This window comes from Trachymyrmex cornetzi, unplaced genomic scaffold, assembly GCF_001594075.2.
Source record: "Trachymyrmex cornetzi isolate Tcor2-1 unplaced genomic scaffold, Tcor1.1 scaffold44, whole genome shotgun sequence".
NCBI lineage: Eukaryota > Metazoa > Arthropoda > Insecta > Hymenoptera > Formicidae > Trachymyrmex > Trachymyrmex cornetzi.
The window spans coordinates 1,064,670-1,080,599 of NW_017299179.1; the positions used below are offsets into that span (position 1 = coordinate 1,064,670).

Genomic DNA, 15,930 nt, shown 5'->3' on the forward strand with positions numbered 1-15,930 from the left:
GTATATATATATATATATATATATATGTATTCACACACGACGCAATATCGTCGTATATGTGTAACTAAAATTGCATTTCTTTATGCACTCATCGCCCGCACAGATAATTGTAATATGTAAATAATAACAATTAAATGGCGCTTTCCATTTAGTAACACAAAAAAGTCGACATAAACATCGTTCTATTTTTCTTTGCATTTCACAAGTAACAGAAACGGAACGATGCTTGTGTTGATTTGTATCACCAAATGGAGAGCATCCAAAATAAGATTAATAAATAAAAATATCATGTCAAAATCAATTAGACTTAACCATAGTTAATTGTTTTTGATATATCAATATATATAATTTTACTAATAATATTTATTTATTGAAAATTTTATTAAGTTTTAGACAATTAAGTTTTATTAAATTTTATTAAGTTAATAGACAAAAGAGATACGTATAGATATCAAATCATTGCTAAAATTACGTACATGTTGTAAAGTGTGTATATTATTACAGAGACGATAACTGATTAGTCTAATAATTAAATATATTTTTATTTAATATATATTAACATCATTTTAATTGTTATCATTTACATTTAATTATTCGTGCGAAAATGTGCGCATTAGTAGAACATGATCGCCAAGAATGTACCATCCAAAAAATTGCAAGAATTCTCTATACTTTCAAAAAATTTCTCAAACTTGAAAATCGATAATGTTCTTAAGAGCATAATAGATAAAAAGGTTGCAGTATTTATCATTCTAAAAATTAATAGTTCTAAAAATTTGTATGACAGAAATTATATTTAAAAAATAAAAAATGCTCTCTGTACACACATCTTCATATTAATTTTATATTCCTTTAGAAGAGAGATGTATATCTTCATTTTTTAAATTGATGCATATATCAAATAATATTATTATACTATAAGCTCGAGGATAAATATACATATCCAATTCTAATTATTATTAATTTATTTCAGTAGATCTAGTACATACACAAACGATTCTTTTTTTTTCTTTTTAATAATATTCCATTCACTCCCATCGGCTTTTCCTCAAATTGTTTTTCAAATTCCATAGCTAAACTCTAAACCGATCTTGGAAACTTACGCCAAAAGCAGTGATTTGGCGAGTTCGTTAATGAAAATTTAAAGTGATTCTGGTTTTCGAAATTGGGTAGAAAAGACTGAACAATACGCATATGTTTAGTTAAGATCGTACCTTGTTGCGATTACATTAGTTCACTCTACGGTAATGCATGGGGCACGAATGTCTCACAATTTACAAATCTAATATACGTGATTATAATTACCGGATGTTTTCTTTTTATAAGATAAATCATTATATGTACAGAGATACATTACCGATGGTCCAATACCATACGTTCATACATAGAATAAAGACAGCAGCCTATATTAGTTTTCGAATGTCGAAATGCATATTTTATCCCTTATCTTAATATAATCTTAATACAATCTTAATATGTATAAAGAAAGTTTGTTCTCTCACTAGGATACTAAAAATGGTTCATTCTTTCTTAAGTGATAAAAAAATGCCATCAAAAAGAAAAAATAAAAAGAGAATCTACCCAAGATGATCCTCATTTTTCTTTTCTTGTCAAAAGAATAAGGGAGATATTCCATTTCTTAACAATTAAAAAATAAAGTTATAAAAAGAAAATCCGTTGTGGGTATCGAAATTCTACAACCCATGCATTACAATAAGTGCATCATGCAGCAAAAGTTTCTTAGCTACATTGTCCAAATGTCAGTCTTGACGCATAAAGTGATTGCCGTTGTTCATCATAGTGAACGTACAATTAGAAATAAACCGCAGGCCTTAAAGTATCGTGGATGTTCTAAAAGTTTACCGCTCGCGCGTAACCTATTGTCGCAAATTTCGTGAATAAGTTACAAGTGATAAATTGTGTTTGAATTAGAGCACCTTTAAAAGTGACGACGTGGAGAAGTTTGACATTATAAACTAAAAGGTCTTAAATAGACTTAAGTAAATAATGTACTCGTTTTATGTTTCTACGTGCAATACACATTAAGAGCTAAAAGGATGTAAATCAAATCCTTAAAAAAAACTTAAGAAAATAATCTATATCGATATTTCCTATGAAGAACGCATGTATAAATACAGAGAATGTGAAATCTTGAATCTAGATGCCGAATGTACACGTAATAAATACAGAAGTAATGCAACTCGATTTGTAAAATATTACGTTTTCACCTGGAAATCTCTTCATATCCTTTTTCTAGAAAAATTCAGCTAAAAACTGTAATTTACGAAAAATAATGTTATAGCGCAAATGATTCTCGCGAGACAGTTCAATTTGCGCTATTTTGAGTTCATGTTTGAGCCACTGTGATCCAACACTTAACATTCAGGCTGTAAGACACAATTATCTTGTTATAAAGATTGTATTGTATCAAAGAAATTATAATATATGTAGAGTAATTAACGATATTATTACAAAGAGAGTATAACTTTCACACTTTCTTTATCATTATTTTATCACGAACCTGTAAAGCCTTGCGGTGGTTGCCCCGGAACTGAGTATTGTGGTCTAAAATTCCCGAAATTAACAGCACCTGCGAAAGTGGCTGGCAACTGTCCTCCGGAGAAACCGGCCGGGAACTGTTGAGCCAGTAATGCAGCCTGTCCAGTTTGAGAACTAGTGGCACCGGGTGCCGTGGCTGCCAAACGACTTAATATAGACCTCTCCGACATCTGGAGTCTCTGAGCAACTGGTGGAATGCGAGCCAGAGTTGCGGGTAAACGACTCACGTCTGATTTCATATCGGACAACAATTCTTCCAATTGATTCAACACCTATAAAATAAAAACCACATATACGTTTAGATCAATGATATCTCAGCGTTAGGAAATTTATTCGCATATAAAATATTTGGATTTAGTTGAACTAACCTTGTGCAACACAGCGTTCGCTGGTTTATTACCAGCGAGACTTTCCTTGCTAAGATGTTGATGGGATTCAGCAAGACACTCAACTTCAGCAAATCGTGCATTAAGACTCATGGCAGGATGATTAGGATCCTGCGTGAGATTCAAGTAAGCAGCTCGCCTCAATTGTTCTTCAATTACCAAAGCTTGTTCCAAGAGTTTAAAACGCCTTGCTAGAAATTTATTCTTGATCTCCAGAAAATTACCTTTTCCCATGTCCATCTTAAATGGCTCATTGATAATTGCGAATCTATAATAAGCATAATAATTTAATATAAGTAGAAATAAAAGGAATGTTAAATCATAATAATTAATATTGTCACATCATAACATTAAAACTACAATCAGAACTTTTATTCTGTAATTTAGAGTTGTAAAGCTGCATACTTTTAAGGCTTTCATGGATATTTTTTTCAGAGGTGCCAAAAGGTTTGCAGGTTATCGCCGTGTCGTGATCTATTGTTAATTCCAACGTTTTGTTTCACTTCATCAGGACAAGGAACGCACTGATACATTATCATTATACTGATGCAATAACCCCTTTGACACCTCTGATAAATGTGCATCTAAACACAACGATAAGTTCGTAAATAACTATTTATAAAAAAAAGCTTCTATTACCGAATATCATTTTGAATATCCTGCCAACGCCCATAACCATGCGTGACAATACCCGCCAAAAGCCAGTAATCGTGTCGACGATGCCAAATATCGTATTCGCGGCCAGGCGCCGCTGCCTTCTCTTCATTCAGCCAAAGCGTGTGCAATTCCGTAAAACCACCATCAGCTATGTTAAACATGAATTTACGTTTAGGCTTCATCACTTCTTGATCACAGTCCTTGACATCCTTTTCTTTGTTATCCTTCTCCTAGAAAAGAAATCGATATAAATTAAACTGATAAAATGAAAATAGATCTTTTTATATATAATCCTGTATGAGTACATACTTCTCGTTTTTCACCTTCTTCTTCATCATCCTTAACGATAACAACATCTTCTTCCGGTTCAGATTTCTTATTCTCACTATTCTCCACTTTATCATCATGTTTCGTTACAGTTTTCTCATCTTTTATATCAGATTTGTCTTTCTCCTTGTCTGCGCTCTCCGTTTCAGCATCTTTCTCTTCTTTTTTAGAGTCCTCCTTTTCCTTGTCTTTCTCGGAACTTGGTTCCTCCTCCTCTTTAGAATTCTTCGAATCTTCCTTTGAGTCTTTTGCATCACCACTCTAAAATAAACAATAATTACTTATTAATATATTTATGAAAAATGAAGTAAAGCATTTTCTCGTTAAGCAAATAAATGATAATACTTTCACGATAAAAAACTATCCAATACTAACCTCTTTATCCTTTGATTCATCCTTACATTCCTTAACTTCAGATGAATCAGAATTCGCTTTGTTAGTCTCGTTGCTTGTACCAGAAGTTGGAGTTGGTGTGGCAGCGGGGCTAGGGCTAGGAGCATTCGAAGTGGCTGGAGTAGCACTAGTACTACTAGTACCTGTCGCTGCATCTCCAACTCCCTCTCCAACTTTGACAGGTTCTACTGGTTTACGTATCATCTCCGGCATTGAATAATAGCCATTGATGTGCTCAAATTCCTGTACCTATAATACCATATGCATGGCATTTTTCGAATTATTATGAAATTGAAGACAATGACTATAAATTTTTTTGATGCGACAATTCTGATTGATGACCAGAGAATCATTTTTTATCTTTATAAAAAAACCGTCTTTCTCAGAGAGATACTAAATTTTATTACAGTAGTTTAATTGCATTTAGAAGTACGGAAAACCAATTCGGCGCGCAATTCAGATGATGAATACGATTCAATAACTGTACCTTCTTTCTAATCAAGGACATAACGCCAATTCTCGTTAATACATGCTGCCGACTAAGACCTTCTCGTGGAACACCATCAGCGAACGTTTCTGCATTATCAGCACCTGGTTCGCAGAGGTGTCTCATAAAAAGAGAAACATAGGCTTTGAAATTCTTCTCGGATTTGCCACGCAGGTCGCGCACCAACCTAAAGTTTTAATAAAAGAGAATTTGAATAATATATAGTAAACAAAAAACAAAATATTTTTATTTTGTTGCAAAAACATAATACTAATATAACATCAACAAATCATTCTTATTAAAAAAAATTGTAAAAGACAATAATAATCTTACAAAACGCCATTGACTTGCCATTGAGAATTGAAAGCATCTTGAGGCGGCATGCCATAACGCATAATTGCATTGAGGAATGCTTTCCGTTGCCTAGCATTAAAACCTAGTACCTGTAAAAATATACATAGAAATTAAGTACGCAAAAATATAATAGATATATACAACTCTTATTTTAAGCAAAAATTATTGTTATATTTTTTTTAAATCGTAAGATTTTTTAAAGTCAACAGTTATTTCGACTGTCTCGTTTGCGTTTCTTTCCTGACGGTTTACTTAATCTTATTTGATATTTTCGAAAGTATTAGTAAATGTACGTATCATATATTTTCTTCAAATAAAAACCAACCTCGATATTTCCATTTACTCTGGCAAGTAGTGGTGGTAGAGGTCTATCCTTTTCATCGCGTCTCTCCAGTCTTCGTCTGCTTCTGCGAGATAACAAATCTCCATCACCCTTCTCATCAAAGTCATCATCCTCCTTATCGTCATCGCTGGGCGCGCTAAAGTCACTATTATAATCTGACAGATTCTCCTGCCATGGTTGATCATCTCTTGCGCCTTGGTCGCCGGTTACACCACCATCCGTGTAATTAACTTGTTTTCGTACTCGTTTGCCTACGATTAATTAGACATATATGAAAATATGTGTACGAATAGGATTTCAAATGTTTAATAGTTACTTTAATATGTATCTGCATTTATATCAATGCAAACAAACCTTTTCCAAGTGTTCTAGCGATATCTTCCTGTTGCTGCTCGTAATGATGTCTAAGCAGCTTGATCCAATACGCTGGATCTGTATTTTCCGCTTCTTGTTTAATTATCTCTGTATCTGCTTCTTCCTCTGTTTCACCTTCCTTTGTTACATACGAGGCAACCTTGAAGGAACTTAAGTACTCATTAGCCCAATTCTCCTTCTGCTCGATACCCTCTTTACTTCTGTCCAATAATTCGGCGACAGCCTTGTCGTCGTAATGTATAGCTTCATCTTCTTTACCCTCTTCTTCCTTGAATAATTCCTCCGTACCTGAAAATAAATTTATCATTAAATTTATCGTAATTATACTAAGATAAATGATTGCTTGAAAATAATTGTTTGATAGCAATCAACTCAATAATCGGACTATTTCATTATTAGTTTATTGATTAATAGCAATATGATTAAAGGTTAGAGAGCTTACCAAAACGTAAAATATCATCAAGCTCTTGTTTACTGAAATTGGCGCCTTTGCCACCCATGCCTGGTCGCACAACCAAATGAGTGAGCATCATCTTGCGCTTAGCTACTTGTGTTACTCTTTCTTCCACGGAATTACGTGTGACGAATCGGTAGATCATAACTTTGTTGGCCTGGCCTATCCTATGAGCTCTGCTGAACGCTTGAATATCGTTGTGTGGATTCCAATCGGAATCGTAAATAATCACAGTATCTGCCGTTGCTAAGTTAATACCTAAACCACCAGCGCGCGTAGAAAGCAAGAAGACAAACTGTTGTGCACCTGTGAATGAATTTTTCATTAAAAAGTAGATAAAAATTATTTTATTCTTTTCTATATTTCATTATAATTAGTAGAATCGAAAATAAAAATCAATCTATAACTTATTTTAAAATTTTAATTAAAAAAAATAACAACTATCTTACAGAATAAAAAAATAATCAATATATAAATTAATCTTAAAAATACTTGCCAGGAGCGTTAAATCTATCGATGGCTTCTTGACGTTGTGCACCCGTTATGTTACCATCTATTCTTTCGTATTTATATCCCTCACCCTCCAAATAATCTTCAAGGATATCTAACATCTTAGTCATTTGAGAGAATATAAGAACTCGATGTCCATCATCTCGCAATTTCTTCAGCATTTTACTCAAGAGAACCAATTTACCAGCTGCTTTAATTAGAGCCGATGTCTCATAACTTCCGTTTGGTCCAGTCGGTGCTTCTTGTGATGCAGCGGGGAACAAGTACGGATGATTGCAGCATTTCTTGAGATCCATCATTATATTTAATAAAGATACTTGCTGACCACCTCCTTTTGGATTGAGAGCTTCAAAGTTCCTCGTTAATATGTATTTGTAATATTTTTTCTGCATCGGCGATAATTCGACACGGACAATAAATTCAGATTTGCTAGGCATGTTCTATAAAGAAATATGATTGTTATAACACCAATATAACACACTAATTAGAAAGTATGATTATGTGATTTGGATTATAAAATTTCATGTACTGTAGTAATATAATCTATACAGAATTACCAACCTTCAATACATCAGCTTTCAATCTCCGCAACATATGCGGGCCAAGCATTTCATGTAACTTCTTAACTTGCTCTTCCTTTGAAATATCCGCGAATTCATTTTGGAACGCTGCTAAATCATTGAATTTGTCACGACATAAGAAATTCAATAAATGGAACAATTCTTCCAAATTATTTTGTAGTGGGGTACCAGTCAGCAAAAGTTTATACGCAATATTATAGGAAGCTAGTAATCTAAAGAATTTCGATTGATTAGACTTTAATCTGTGAGCTTCATCCACGACTAAAACAGCCCAATCAATGGAGCCTAAACACGCCGAATCTATGGAGATCAGTTCGTAACTTGTAAGCAAGACGTTAAATTTAATCGAAGACGATCGGATTTTAGAAGCGCGTCCGCTACGCACGGCACCTTCTTCAAATGACAATTCATTTTCACGAATCACGATACGGCTGTCTTTGTCACCTAAATAAAGATAAAAAATATTTTATCACTAATATAAATCTTCTAAATGCATGTCAAAAATTTTCATTTCAAAACAGAAGACGATACCAACCCACATAAGTAACACAATAAAAGTCAGGTGCCCAAGTCTCGAATTCGCGTTCCCAATTAATGATAGTAGACAAGGGAACAGAGACCAAAAAGGGCCCTTTACAATGGCCTTCTTTGTACAAGGAATATAAGAATGTTATGGTTTGAATAGTTTTTCCCAAACCCATCTCATCGGCCAAAATCGTGTCTATGCCTTGGCCCCATGAGTATCTCAACCAATTTAGACCCTATATAAATTAAGATTGTAGAAATGTAATGCAAATAGAGATTTTCGAAAGAGATTCCGCGCGCGAGAAAATAGAATTTAAATCTGTTCGAAACTTACCTCTAATTGATAATGATGCAATTGCATTCCGGTCTGATCCAAATACTCTGGCTGTCTTTCGTACTTCTTTTTGAGATCCGTTGTAGGTTTATCCGGCGGTGGTGTGTATCGTTTCGGAGTCCTTTCCTCATCATCAATCAACTCGCGTGTTTTTGATTTCTTGCCTTTACCTAAATTGCATTTTATTTTCTTTTATAAAAGCACAAGGCACTTTGCGCGAATAGTGAATTAAGTATCTCTCTCACCTTTTTTTCCTTTACGCGATGAACTAACATCGCAACAATTGGCAGCTCTGAGATCTAGATAGTATTCTATGGCTTGTTTCAAGCCAGGGATGTCCTCATGTTCATCTTCCCACGTTGCCTGATCATAACCGAGTTCTCTCCACTTCACGAGATACGTAGCCCTGCCATCTCTTTGCAAGCGATGATTGATCACCCTGTGAACCACCATCCACTCTGGACGCACACCATAACGATAGAAACGTTCCTCCAAATTGTACTCGTCCCTGTTAGTGGCACCGTCTTGTTCTTTCAAACGCTTCACACGAGAATCACTTTCATCCAACGGTTCCTCCAACTTTGGTGGTTCATCCATGTCATATTTACGATAATAATTCCTAATGACACAACAATGTATCATATACAATATATATATACATATATATATATATATATATATATGTAAAATTACATGAATAATATTATCGCTGCAAAGATTTGTACCTGTACATAAGAGGATGAAAAACGTCAAGTTGTAATTCTGTTATCCAATCGCAATGCCAATAAGACATATCGGCCCATTTAACAAAGAATTCACGCATTTTTCTTTGCTTAGGTGCAGCCTTGCTCGTGGAGGGTTCCTCCGATGGAGTATCTGAGCACTCTTTCCATCTCCAAGTCAATATTTTTGCCACTAAAAAAGCAACTTAATTACTAAGAGACTACATATTTGTGTGTACTCTTAAATACCGTCTCTGCCATCTACAATCAATATAAAATTACTAAAGAGACGTATCATACTTGTAATGACATACCTCTTCCTCTTAATGGTGGGCAAGAGCATCTAGGACATTTCCAATCGCCATCGGGAATCTCTGATAGAGGAGGATTCAGACAATGCGTGTGATACGCGCTCGTACAACTGTCACAGCATAATAATTCTCCGCCATCCTTGCACACTCTACAGAATTCCATATGTTCATCGTCGTCTTCTGCTGCGCCTGATAGTGCAAATATAACTGTAGTTGTCGTTTTCTGAATGATAAGCGGAGAGTTTTAGAAAGGAATAAGGAGATTTAAGGCAGTGGTATGGGAGGACATGGGTACCTGCAATACCTTCTCCTTCGCAATGAGCACAACTCCATTTTCCTTCTGGTGTTTCTTCCATTTCGGGCTCTAAACACACTAAATGGTATGCTCTGGGACATGTGTCGCACAATATAATCTCGCCGCCTTGTTGACATACTTCACAATAATCCTGGTGGTCAGTCTATAGAAAGCAAGAAGAAATTTGGAAAATAATTATTCCATTTTAATCAAGATAGAATAATTTATATAATAATGCAAGATGTATTAACGAAATTAAGATATGATGTATAATTAAGCATATTGCAATGTTAAGATGATTATGCGACTTTAAACATTGCAAAAGGAAGAAACATTTATAATTATTTTAAGGCAGAGTAAGTCAACGTAGCATATGCGTTCTTGAAGTTCTCTAAATATCCACTTGCACATACGTAATATATTTTTACCTTTAAATTTTGCACATATTAAAAAGGCGATATGTTCCCTCTTCATTAAATTTTAAAAATTTATCCCGTTAGCTATCAATCAATTATCAATAAGATAGCCCTATATCGGAAAGATTTGTATGTAAATATTTAAATAGAAATTATAAAAAGAATGTCAGCTGTGATAATATTAACAAGCATAATGATTAGACATGCGCTGACTAGCAAATTATAAATAAATTTCCAAGCTTTTAGTATGAGAATAACTATTATGTGACAGTCCATGATTGCAAGCACGTTTAAAACAACAATGAACGCATAAGCAGATGCTGCTTAACTCTACCTGGAGACCTTCCTCTCCATCCGGGAACTTGGAAGTTGTCTTTGTCTTCTTCTTTTTCTTAGTCTTGTTGCCGATTTTGGTTTTCGCCTTTCTGCGAACCGGTGGTTCAGCTGGAGGTTCTACCCCACTCTCTTCAACATTGCCTTTGTTACCCTCAGCACCCGGAGTTTCCTCCGCATCAGCTAACATTTGTTCAAACTCCATGTCCGAATCCGCTGCAGAACCAGCAGCACTACCTTCTGCTTCTTCGTCCTATATAATTTAATCAAGATTTAAATAAAAAGACTCTCGAGTCTCTTTATCGAGAAAAATAATCAAACAAGAAACACACCGAACTGCCTCGTTTACGTTTCCCAAGCTTAATCTTAAGCGTTGGTACTTTCGACGCCTTTTTCCCTTTTTTCGCTCTCGAACCTCGTGATTTTCTCTTTCTGTCACTGTCCTCGTCATCTTCCTCCTCCTCTTCGGCTTCTTGCATAGCACCACTCCGATTAGTTCTAGCGTTTCTACTATCATCATCCACATTTGTGGATGACACATCTGCGTCTGGTTGCGTATGTGGATTTAATTCAGAGAAATCACGCCACTTGGCTGCCACCAACATCATAAGTTTTGACATTGGAACCTAATTACGCAAAAACAAAATTTATTTAAGTAAATATAATAATAGCTGATATCGTATTGTATACGAAGTTATCGATGTGTAAAGATGGACACACTTTTGGATTTTCTTTTGCTAAGAGTGGTCGGACATGTTGTTGAAACAGCTTGTACGTCGTTAAGTTTTGGAAATCGACGTCGGAATATTCAATTTGTACATCTGTTAAACCAAATGTATTGCACACTTCTTCGATCGTGGGCATGCCTGTTGTAGGTTCTTGGCTCTGAGTAGTTGGTGTATTATGGCTGGAAGATTTTCTAGACGACGATTTTCTGCTTTTTCTGTTGACTGCATAGTCGCTATCTTCACCAGCCGCGTCACCCCCCGCTTCACCGCCACCGAAATCACTTTCCTAAAATTTTATGTAAAAATAATAAATTAGTAAAAAACAATAAACTTTTGTCAAAGATGAAATTTTTTACGAAATTACGATTAAAATACTAAAAATCCGAACGTAATTGATATTCATAGTCAACAAAATCGTCTGAAAAAGCATATTATGGAATCCATTACGCAATGTTATTTCTAGGAGATAAAATATGGTAAAGTACAAAAATATATTTTTGCACTGCAAATGAAATGCAGAGGAGGTGGCTTATCACTCCTGTTGGCCTTTATTAAGTATGAAACGTACTATTCCAACTAAATTATACAGGGTGTCTCACAACTACCGAGTTTCCTCTTAAAGACATATTCTTGAGGTAATTTTGAGACGAAAATTCTAATACAAAAATGTCAAGGCTACAATAGTTTTTGAATTATAATTGGTTAAAGATAGTGTGTAATTCGAAAACTATTATAGCCTCGATATTTTTGTATCAGGATTTTTATCTTAGAATGTTTAAAAGAATCCAGAAATAATAATAGAAGCTCTAAAAGTAAAATAGTTTTTTACTTATAAGCATTTAAAGTTAGCTTATAATTCAAAAAAGTCCTTAAGAGGAAATTCGGTAGTTGTGAGACACCCTGTATAAAGATATATTATGCAATAATGTTTCCTTACATCTCCAGAATCAGATTTTTTCTTTTTCTTCTTTTTCTTTCCTTTTTTATCTTCGCTACGTGCTTTTCGCTTTTTACCCTTCTTCTTTTTTCGCTCTTCTGGTTCGTAATCATCATCTTCTTCCTGTAAAGAATAATTTTCATATTTTAAACTTCTGGATATATTGAATACTATAATATTCAGATCATTAAGATATCAATACAAAAATAAAAGATGGAAGCATATATAACCCTTGTGTATGAATTATAAGACCAACTTTGACCAAACTCTGATTAACTTAAACAGCATTTTATTAATACGAATAAAACTATTAAATTAATCAATAAAAGCATATAGTGAAAAGATTTAATCTTAAGGTCCAGTTTTTCATTATCTGGTTAACTTGTGGTTAGACTTAACCTAACATTTTATCCAATAGGCTTCATTTATGATAATGTCATGGATGAAGCCTATTGGATGAAACATCAGGTTAAGCTAACTACAAATTAACTAGATAATGAAAAACCAGGCCTAAGTGATTCCGTCTGTCGAGTTAACAGCTGAGTTAAGTTAATCAGGGTTTGATCCAAGTCGCTCATAAGTATTATTAGGCATCAAACTTATTAACAATGCTATAAAATGTAAAATTTACTAGTCTTTGAGATTCTTCAGCGTCAGATGACCCATCTACTTGCTGGCCAACATTTGATACTTGTCCTCCAGTCTCGTCCATGTCATCCTCTCCTAAAAGACATGTTTATTTTCAAATTTATCATTGTGAAATCTCTTCTATCTTAAGCTCCTATTCTATAGTTCTCTATAATCTACAATTCTCAAGAACCGTGTCAGTAACATTGTACTGTTGCTATGCAACTTTTTTACCTGTGTAATGACAATGTAACATTGACATCGTTGTTAAGGGTCGAATTATAGGCTTTCTATTTTCGGTCAAATGTAAAAAGAATAATAACTATGACTTTCTTAACCCAGATCTACAATAGATCCGGACTTATGGCTTTCTTACGGCTTAAGACTTAAAGCTTAAGTAATGACTTATTACAGAATAAAGGCTTTAGTGACTAATATCACTATTCTGAATCGTATTTGCATCTACGCAAAACAACATCTTGCGAACATAAAAAAGAAGTCATTAAATTAGTTTTTTTTTTCTAAGAGCAGCAATATGAAAATATGGCAATGTAATGACTTGACGTTTTATACTTTTTTTCATAAAAAATATCTGAATTCACTCTAATCTCACTATAGCAAAAAATTTCTTTTCCACGAATGCAATTCTTATCTACATATTACTACACTCGTTATACCTTACGAATCACGATCCAAATACGTTAATCGAGCCGTAAATTTTCCAGCCAAGTTCCGTATAATAATTAGAGAAATGGATTAAACAGTACCGAAGTGAAACAACGTGATTAAATCTGAATTTCACTTCTGCCGTAAATCGTCAACGAAGGCTCGCAAAGATGTACACGGCAACGACCGAATCAATCGCGCTGCGCGACGCGGTGTCCTTAATTATGTATACACGGCGAGAGCGCGGGCGAGAATCTGGCAAAGGTATATCGACGTGAAGGTGAAAAGAGAGGCGAGGGAGGAGAGTCGGTACGCGAGATTCACGATCCACGATCGGCGGCCGCGGCGACGATCGGCACCGGCACGAGACTCACTTCCTCGCGAACGCAGAGGACGAATTTCGAACTAATCAACGTTCCGCGAGTGCCTCATCCGCGAGTGTACATCCGCCATTTTCTTTAATAGGGCCATACGTACGCTACATACATTTGACATACGGGCGCGCGTACGCCGCGCACACAAGCGCACGGCGCGCGTTCGTGCGCGTGTGCGACCGTGCGCACGTATATACGTTTCACGCCACGCGATTTACGCGAGGGCGCGCGCGCGCGCGCGACGTCGGCGCGCTCAATTTCCGCCGGCTTGGCGATTCCGCCGAAGGACGTGGGATCCGAACGCGAAATGAAATCCGTTCACTCGGGTGAACCTTTATTACTGGGCCACCGCGACGATGGAGGTTAGACGCCGGCTGTCTCGCCTCGCGCGCGCGTGTGTGTATGTGCGCGCGTGTGTGTGCGTGTCCACCTGCGTGCGTGCACGTCGCACACAGTGACGCGACGCGTGTACGTGAAACGCGGATCCATAACTCGGTGTTTTTTTTCCTTCTTTCGCGCGGACGCGTCGTAACATGGCGCAAATGCAATTATGTCCCCGTCGATTGGAAACCGTTTTCGCGACCCCCCCCGAGAGACGTCGAACTCGCGAACGTCAATTCGCACGAACGACGCGCGGCCGACGTTGACGAGAGTTTTCTATCGCGAGATCGCGAAGATCGAACGGAGATAAACCGCCTAGTTCGCTTCGTCGGTCATTACCGCTTACCACGAGTGCACGGCCGCCGTGCAACCATGTTAGATTTGCAAATCAACGACCATGGCTGCGTTCGATTTTTGTAACTCCCAATGTTCCATAACTCTTCTATGAATATTATAATTATGATTACGCAAGCGCGCGACGACGGCGAGCGTCCTCGGACGAGATACACGATAAAACGGAAATCGAGCCCGGCAGATCGAGAGAAAAACAAATAAATACGACGATTTCGGAATTACAAAAAGAAAAATCGCTGTATCGTCGAAACATGCATCCCCCACTCCTCTCTCTTTTTCGCCAACGGAATTCTGATTCCTCTACAATGAAAGGAATGCGCTGACAAGTAAAGGAGTAAACACGAGAGCGACTGAAGACTGAACGCCGGACACGTACAGAGAAGGAGAGAAAGAGACAGAACGCACACCATGTGCACGCTCTCGTGTCGATGTCACTTGCCATCCTCTTTCTCTTCGGCGGAAAGGTGTCCTCCCACCGGCGTCGGAAGCATTGCGACAATCGTCTTAACAATCGGAATGGAGAACGAGGAGTCCAGGGAAACTGCCGGAGAAGCCGGCATGGCATCGGAGTGATTGATACGGCAGCCATTGATGGGACGAAAAAGCGCGCGTCCCGCGAGCGCTGTACGTACACAAGTACAAAAGTACACCAAACGGCTGTCGTGCGATGGTGCGATGGTGCGATCACCCCGGTGCCGTTCTCGCGCGCGTAGTCTCTCTCTCCCTCTCTCACACTCTCGCTCTCACAACTCTCATACTCTCATACCCGCGTAGTTTTCGTCCATCTCCTCCTCTGACGCCATACCCCAGTGAGTCCGCTTCTCGGCACCGAGGACGACGATAACAACGACGACGACGATGACAAGGGGTACGAAAAGTACAACGCTTCGCGATTTCGGCGACGCCGCTTGTCCTCCTCGTATTCTCTACCTTCACACGTCCGTTCACGGCGTTCACTGCTGTTCACCACCGTGTTTCTCTCACGGGCGCGTAGAAACGCCGCGGAAATGCAACATCAACGGACAACGCTCCGGACTCCGGCAGTGTGCGGCGTGTGGCGGCGTGCCGTCAGTGCCGTCACTCGGGACGCTCCGTGTATTAGGTATATATCCTACCGAACAACGACGAACGCTGCTCTTTCGCCACCCGCCGGCGCGATTCGTCGTTTCCCCTCGTTCTCTATTCCATTCTATTCCCACCTCCTCTCGCCTTCATTCCCCCCCCTCTCTCTCTCTCTCTCTCTCTCTCTGTCTTTCCTTTCTTCCCCTCGTCACTCCTCACGGCCGAAAGTGAAGTGATGCCATCTCGCAGACGCTTACGGCGCGCTACGACACGTGGAGGGGATAAGTGGGGATAACCTGCCAAACACTCCGCACTGCGCGTGCCATTCAACAGCCGTACTCAACGGCGCGATTTCCCAACGATCATCCCCACCTGTCCCCCTCCATTCGACGTAGCGTGCCGTAAGCGTCTGCAAAGTGGCAAAATGGCAATGCCATTA

At 37.6% G+C, this 15,930-nt stretch overlaps 2 protein-coding genes across 11 annotated transcripts in view; one reads left to right on the forward strand and one right to left on the reverse strand.

Moving 5' to 3' along the window:
* LOC108764579 (mitochondrial import inner membrane translocase subunit TIM44) overlaps nucleotides 1–15,930 on the forward strand; it is a 76,625-nt gene that overhangs the window by 56,713 nt on the left and 3,982 nt on the right. The window contains exon 1 of one of the 2 annotated variants that reach the window (XM_018512875.1): nucleotides 15,414–15,531. The exons of the other annotated variant lie outside the window; for it this stretch is intronic. Coding sequence (XP_018368377.1) covers nucleotides 15,437–15,531 — 95 coding nt within the window. The 5' untranslated portion in view covers nucleotides 15,414–15,436. Of the gene's footprint in view, nucleotides 1–15,413; nucleotides 15,532–15,930 lie in introns of those variants that run through there. 2 annotated transcript variants of the gene reach the window in all.
* Nucleotides 948–15,422, reverse strand: Mi-2 (chromodomain-helicase-DNA-binding protein Mi-2 homolog). Of its 9 annotated transcripts, XM_018512862.1 has the most exons (25): nucleotides 15,196–15,265; nucleotides 12,659–12,750; nucleotides 12,028–12,150; nucleotides 11,083–11,376; nucleotides 10,695–10,988; nucleotides 10,364–10,615; nucleotides 9,614–9,776; nucleotides 9,322–9,507; nucleotides 9,011–9,200; nucleotides 8,531–8,904; nucleotides 8,286–8,455; nucleotides 7,962–8,187; nucleotides 7,407–7,870; nucleotides 6,832–7,285; nucleotides 6,324–6,641; nucleotides 5,861–6,169; nucleotides 5,489–5,757; nucleotides 5,143–5,252; nucleotides 4,810–4,996; nucleotides 4,305–4,571; nucleotides 3,912–4,190; nucleotides 3,585–3,832; nucleotides 2,928–3,213; nucleotides 2,522–2,831; nucleotides 948–2,387 (listed from the first exon to the last, which is right to left on the reverse strand). In XM_018512862.1, exons 1-25 carry the CDS (start codon nucleotides 15,230–15,232, stop codon nucleotides 2,383–2,385), a joined length of 5,907 nt encoding a protein of 1,968 aa, XP_018368364.1. In that variant the 5' UTR covers nucleotides 15,233–15,265; the 3' UTR covers nucleotides 948–2,382. The 9 variants fall into 9 exon arrangements, with proteins under 9 accessions (XP_018368364.1, XP_018368371.1, XP_018368367.1 ...); XM_018512869.1 differs by lacking the exons at nucleotides 948–2,387; nucleotides 15,196–15,265 and adding an exon at nucleotides 15,360–15,422 and having other exon boundaries at nucleotides 2,514–2,831; XM_018512865.1 differs by lacking the exon at nucleotides 948–2,387 and having other exon boundaries at nucleotides 2,514–2,831; nucleotides 10,376–10,615.

Bases quoted from the DNA above. Each gene is read 5' to 3' on its own strand.
- Mi-2 (XM_018512861.1), bottom strand. From the start codon at position 15,232: ATGGCGTCAGAGGAGGAGATGGACGAAAACTACGCGG. The intron at 8,456-8,530 runs GTGAGAGAGATA...AATGCAATTTAG, and splicing joins ATCGCGTAAAGGAAAAAAAG to GTAAAGGCAAGAAATCAAAA. The intron at 3,214-3,584 runs GTAATAGAAGCT...TGCTTATTATAG, and splicing joins GATATTCAAAATGATATTCG to ATTCGCAATTATCAATGAGC.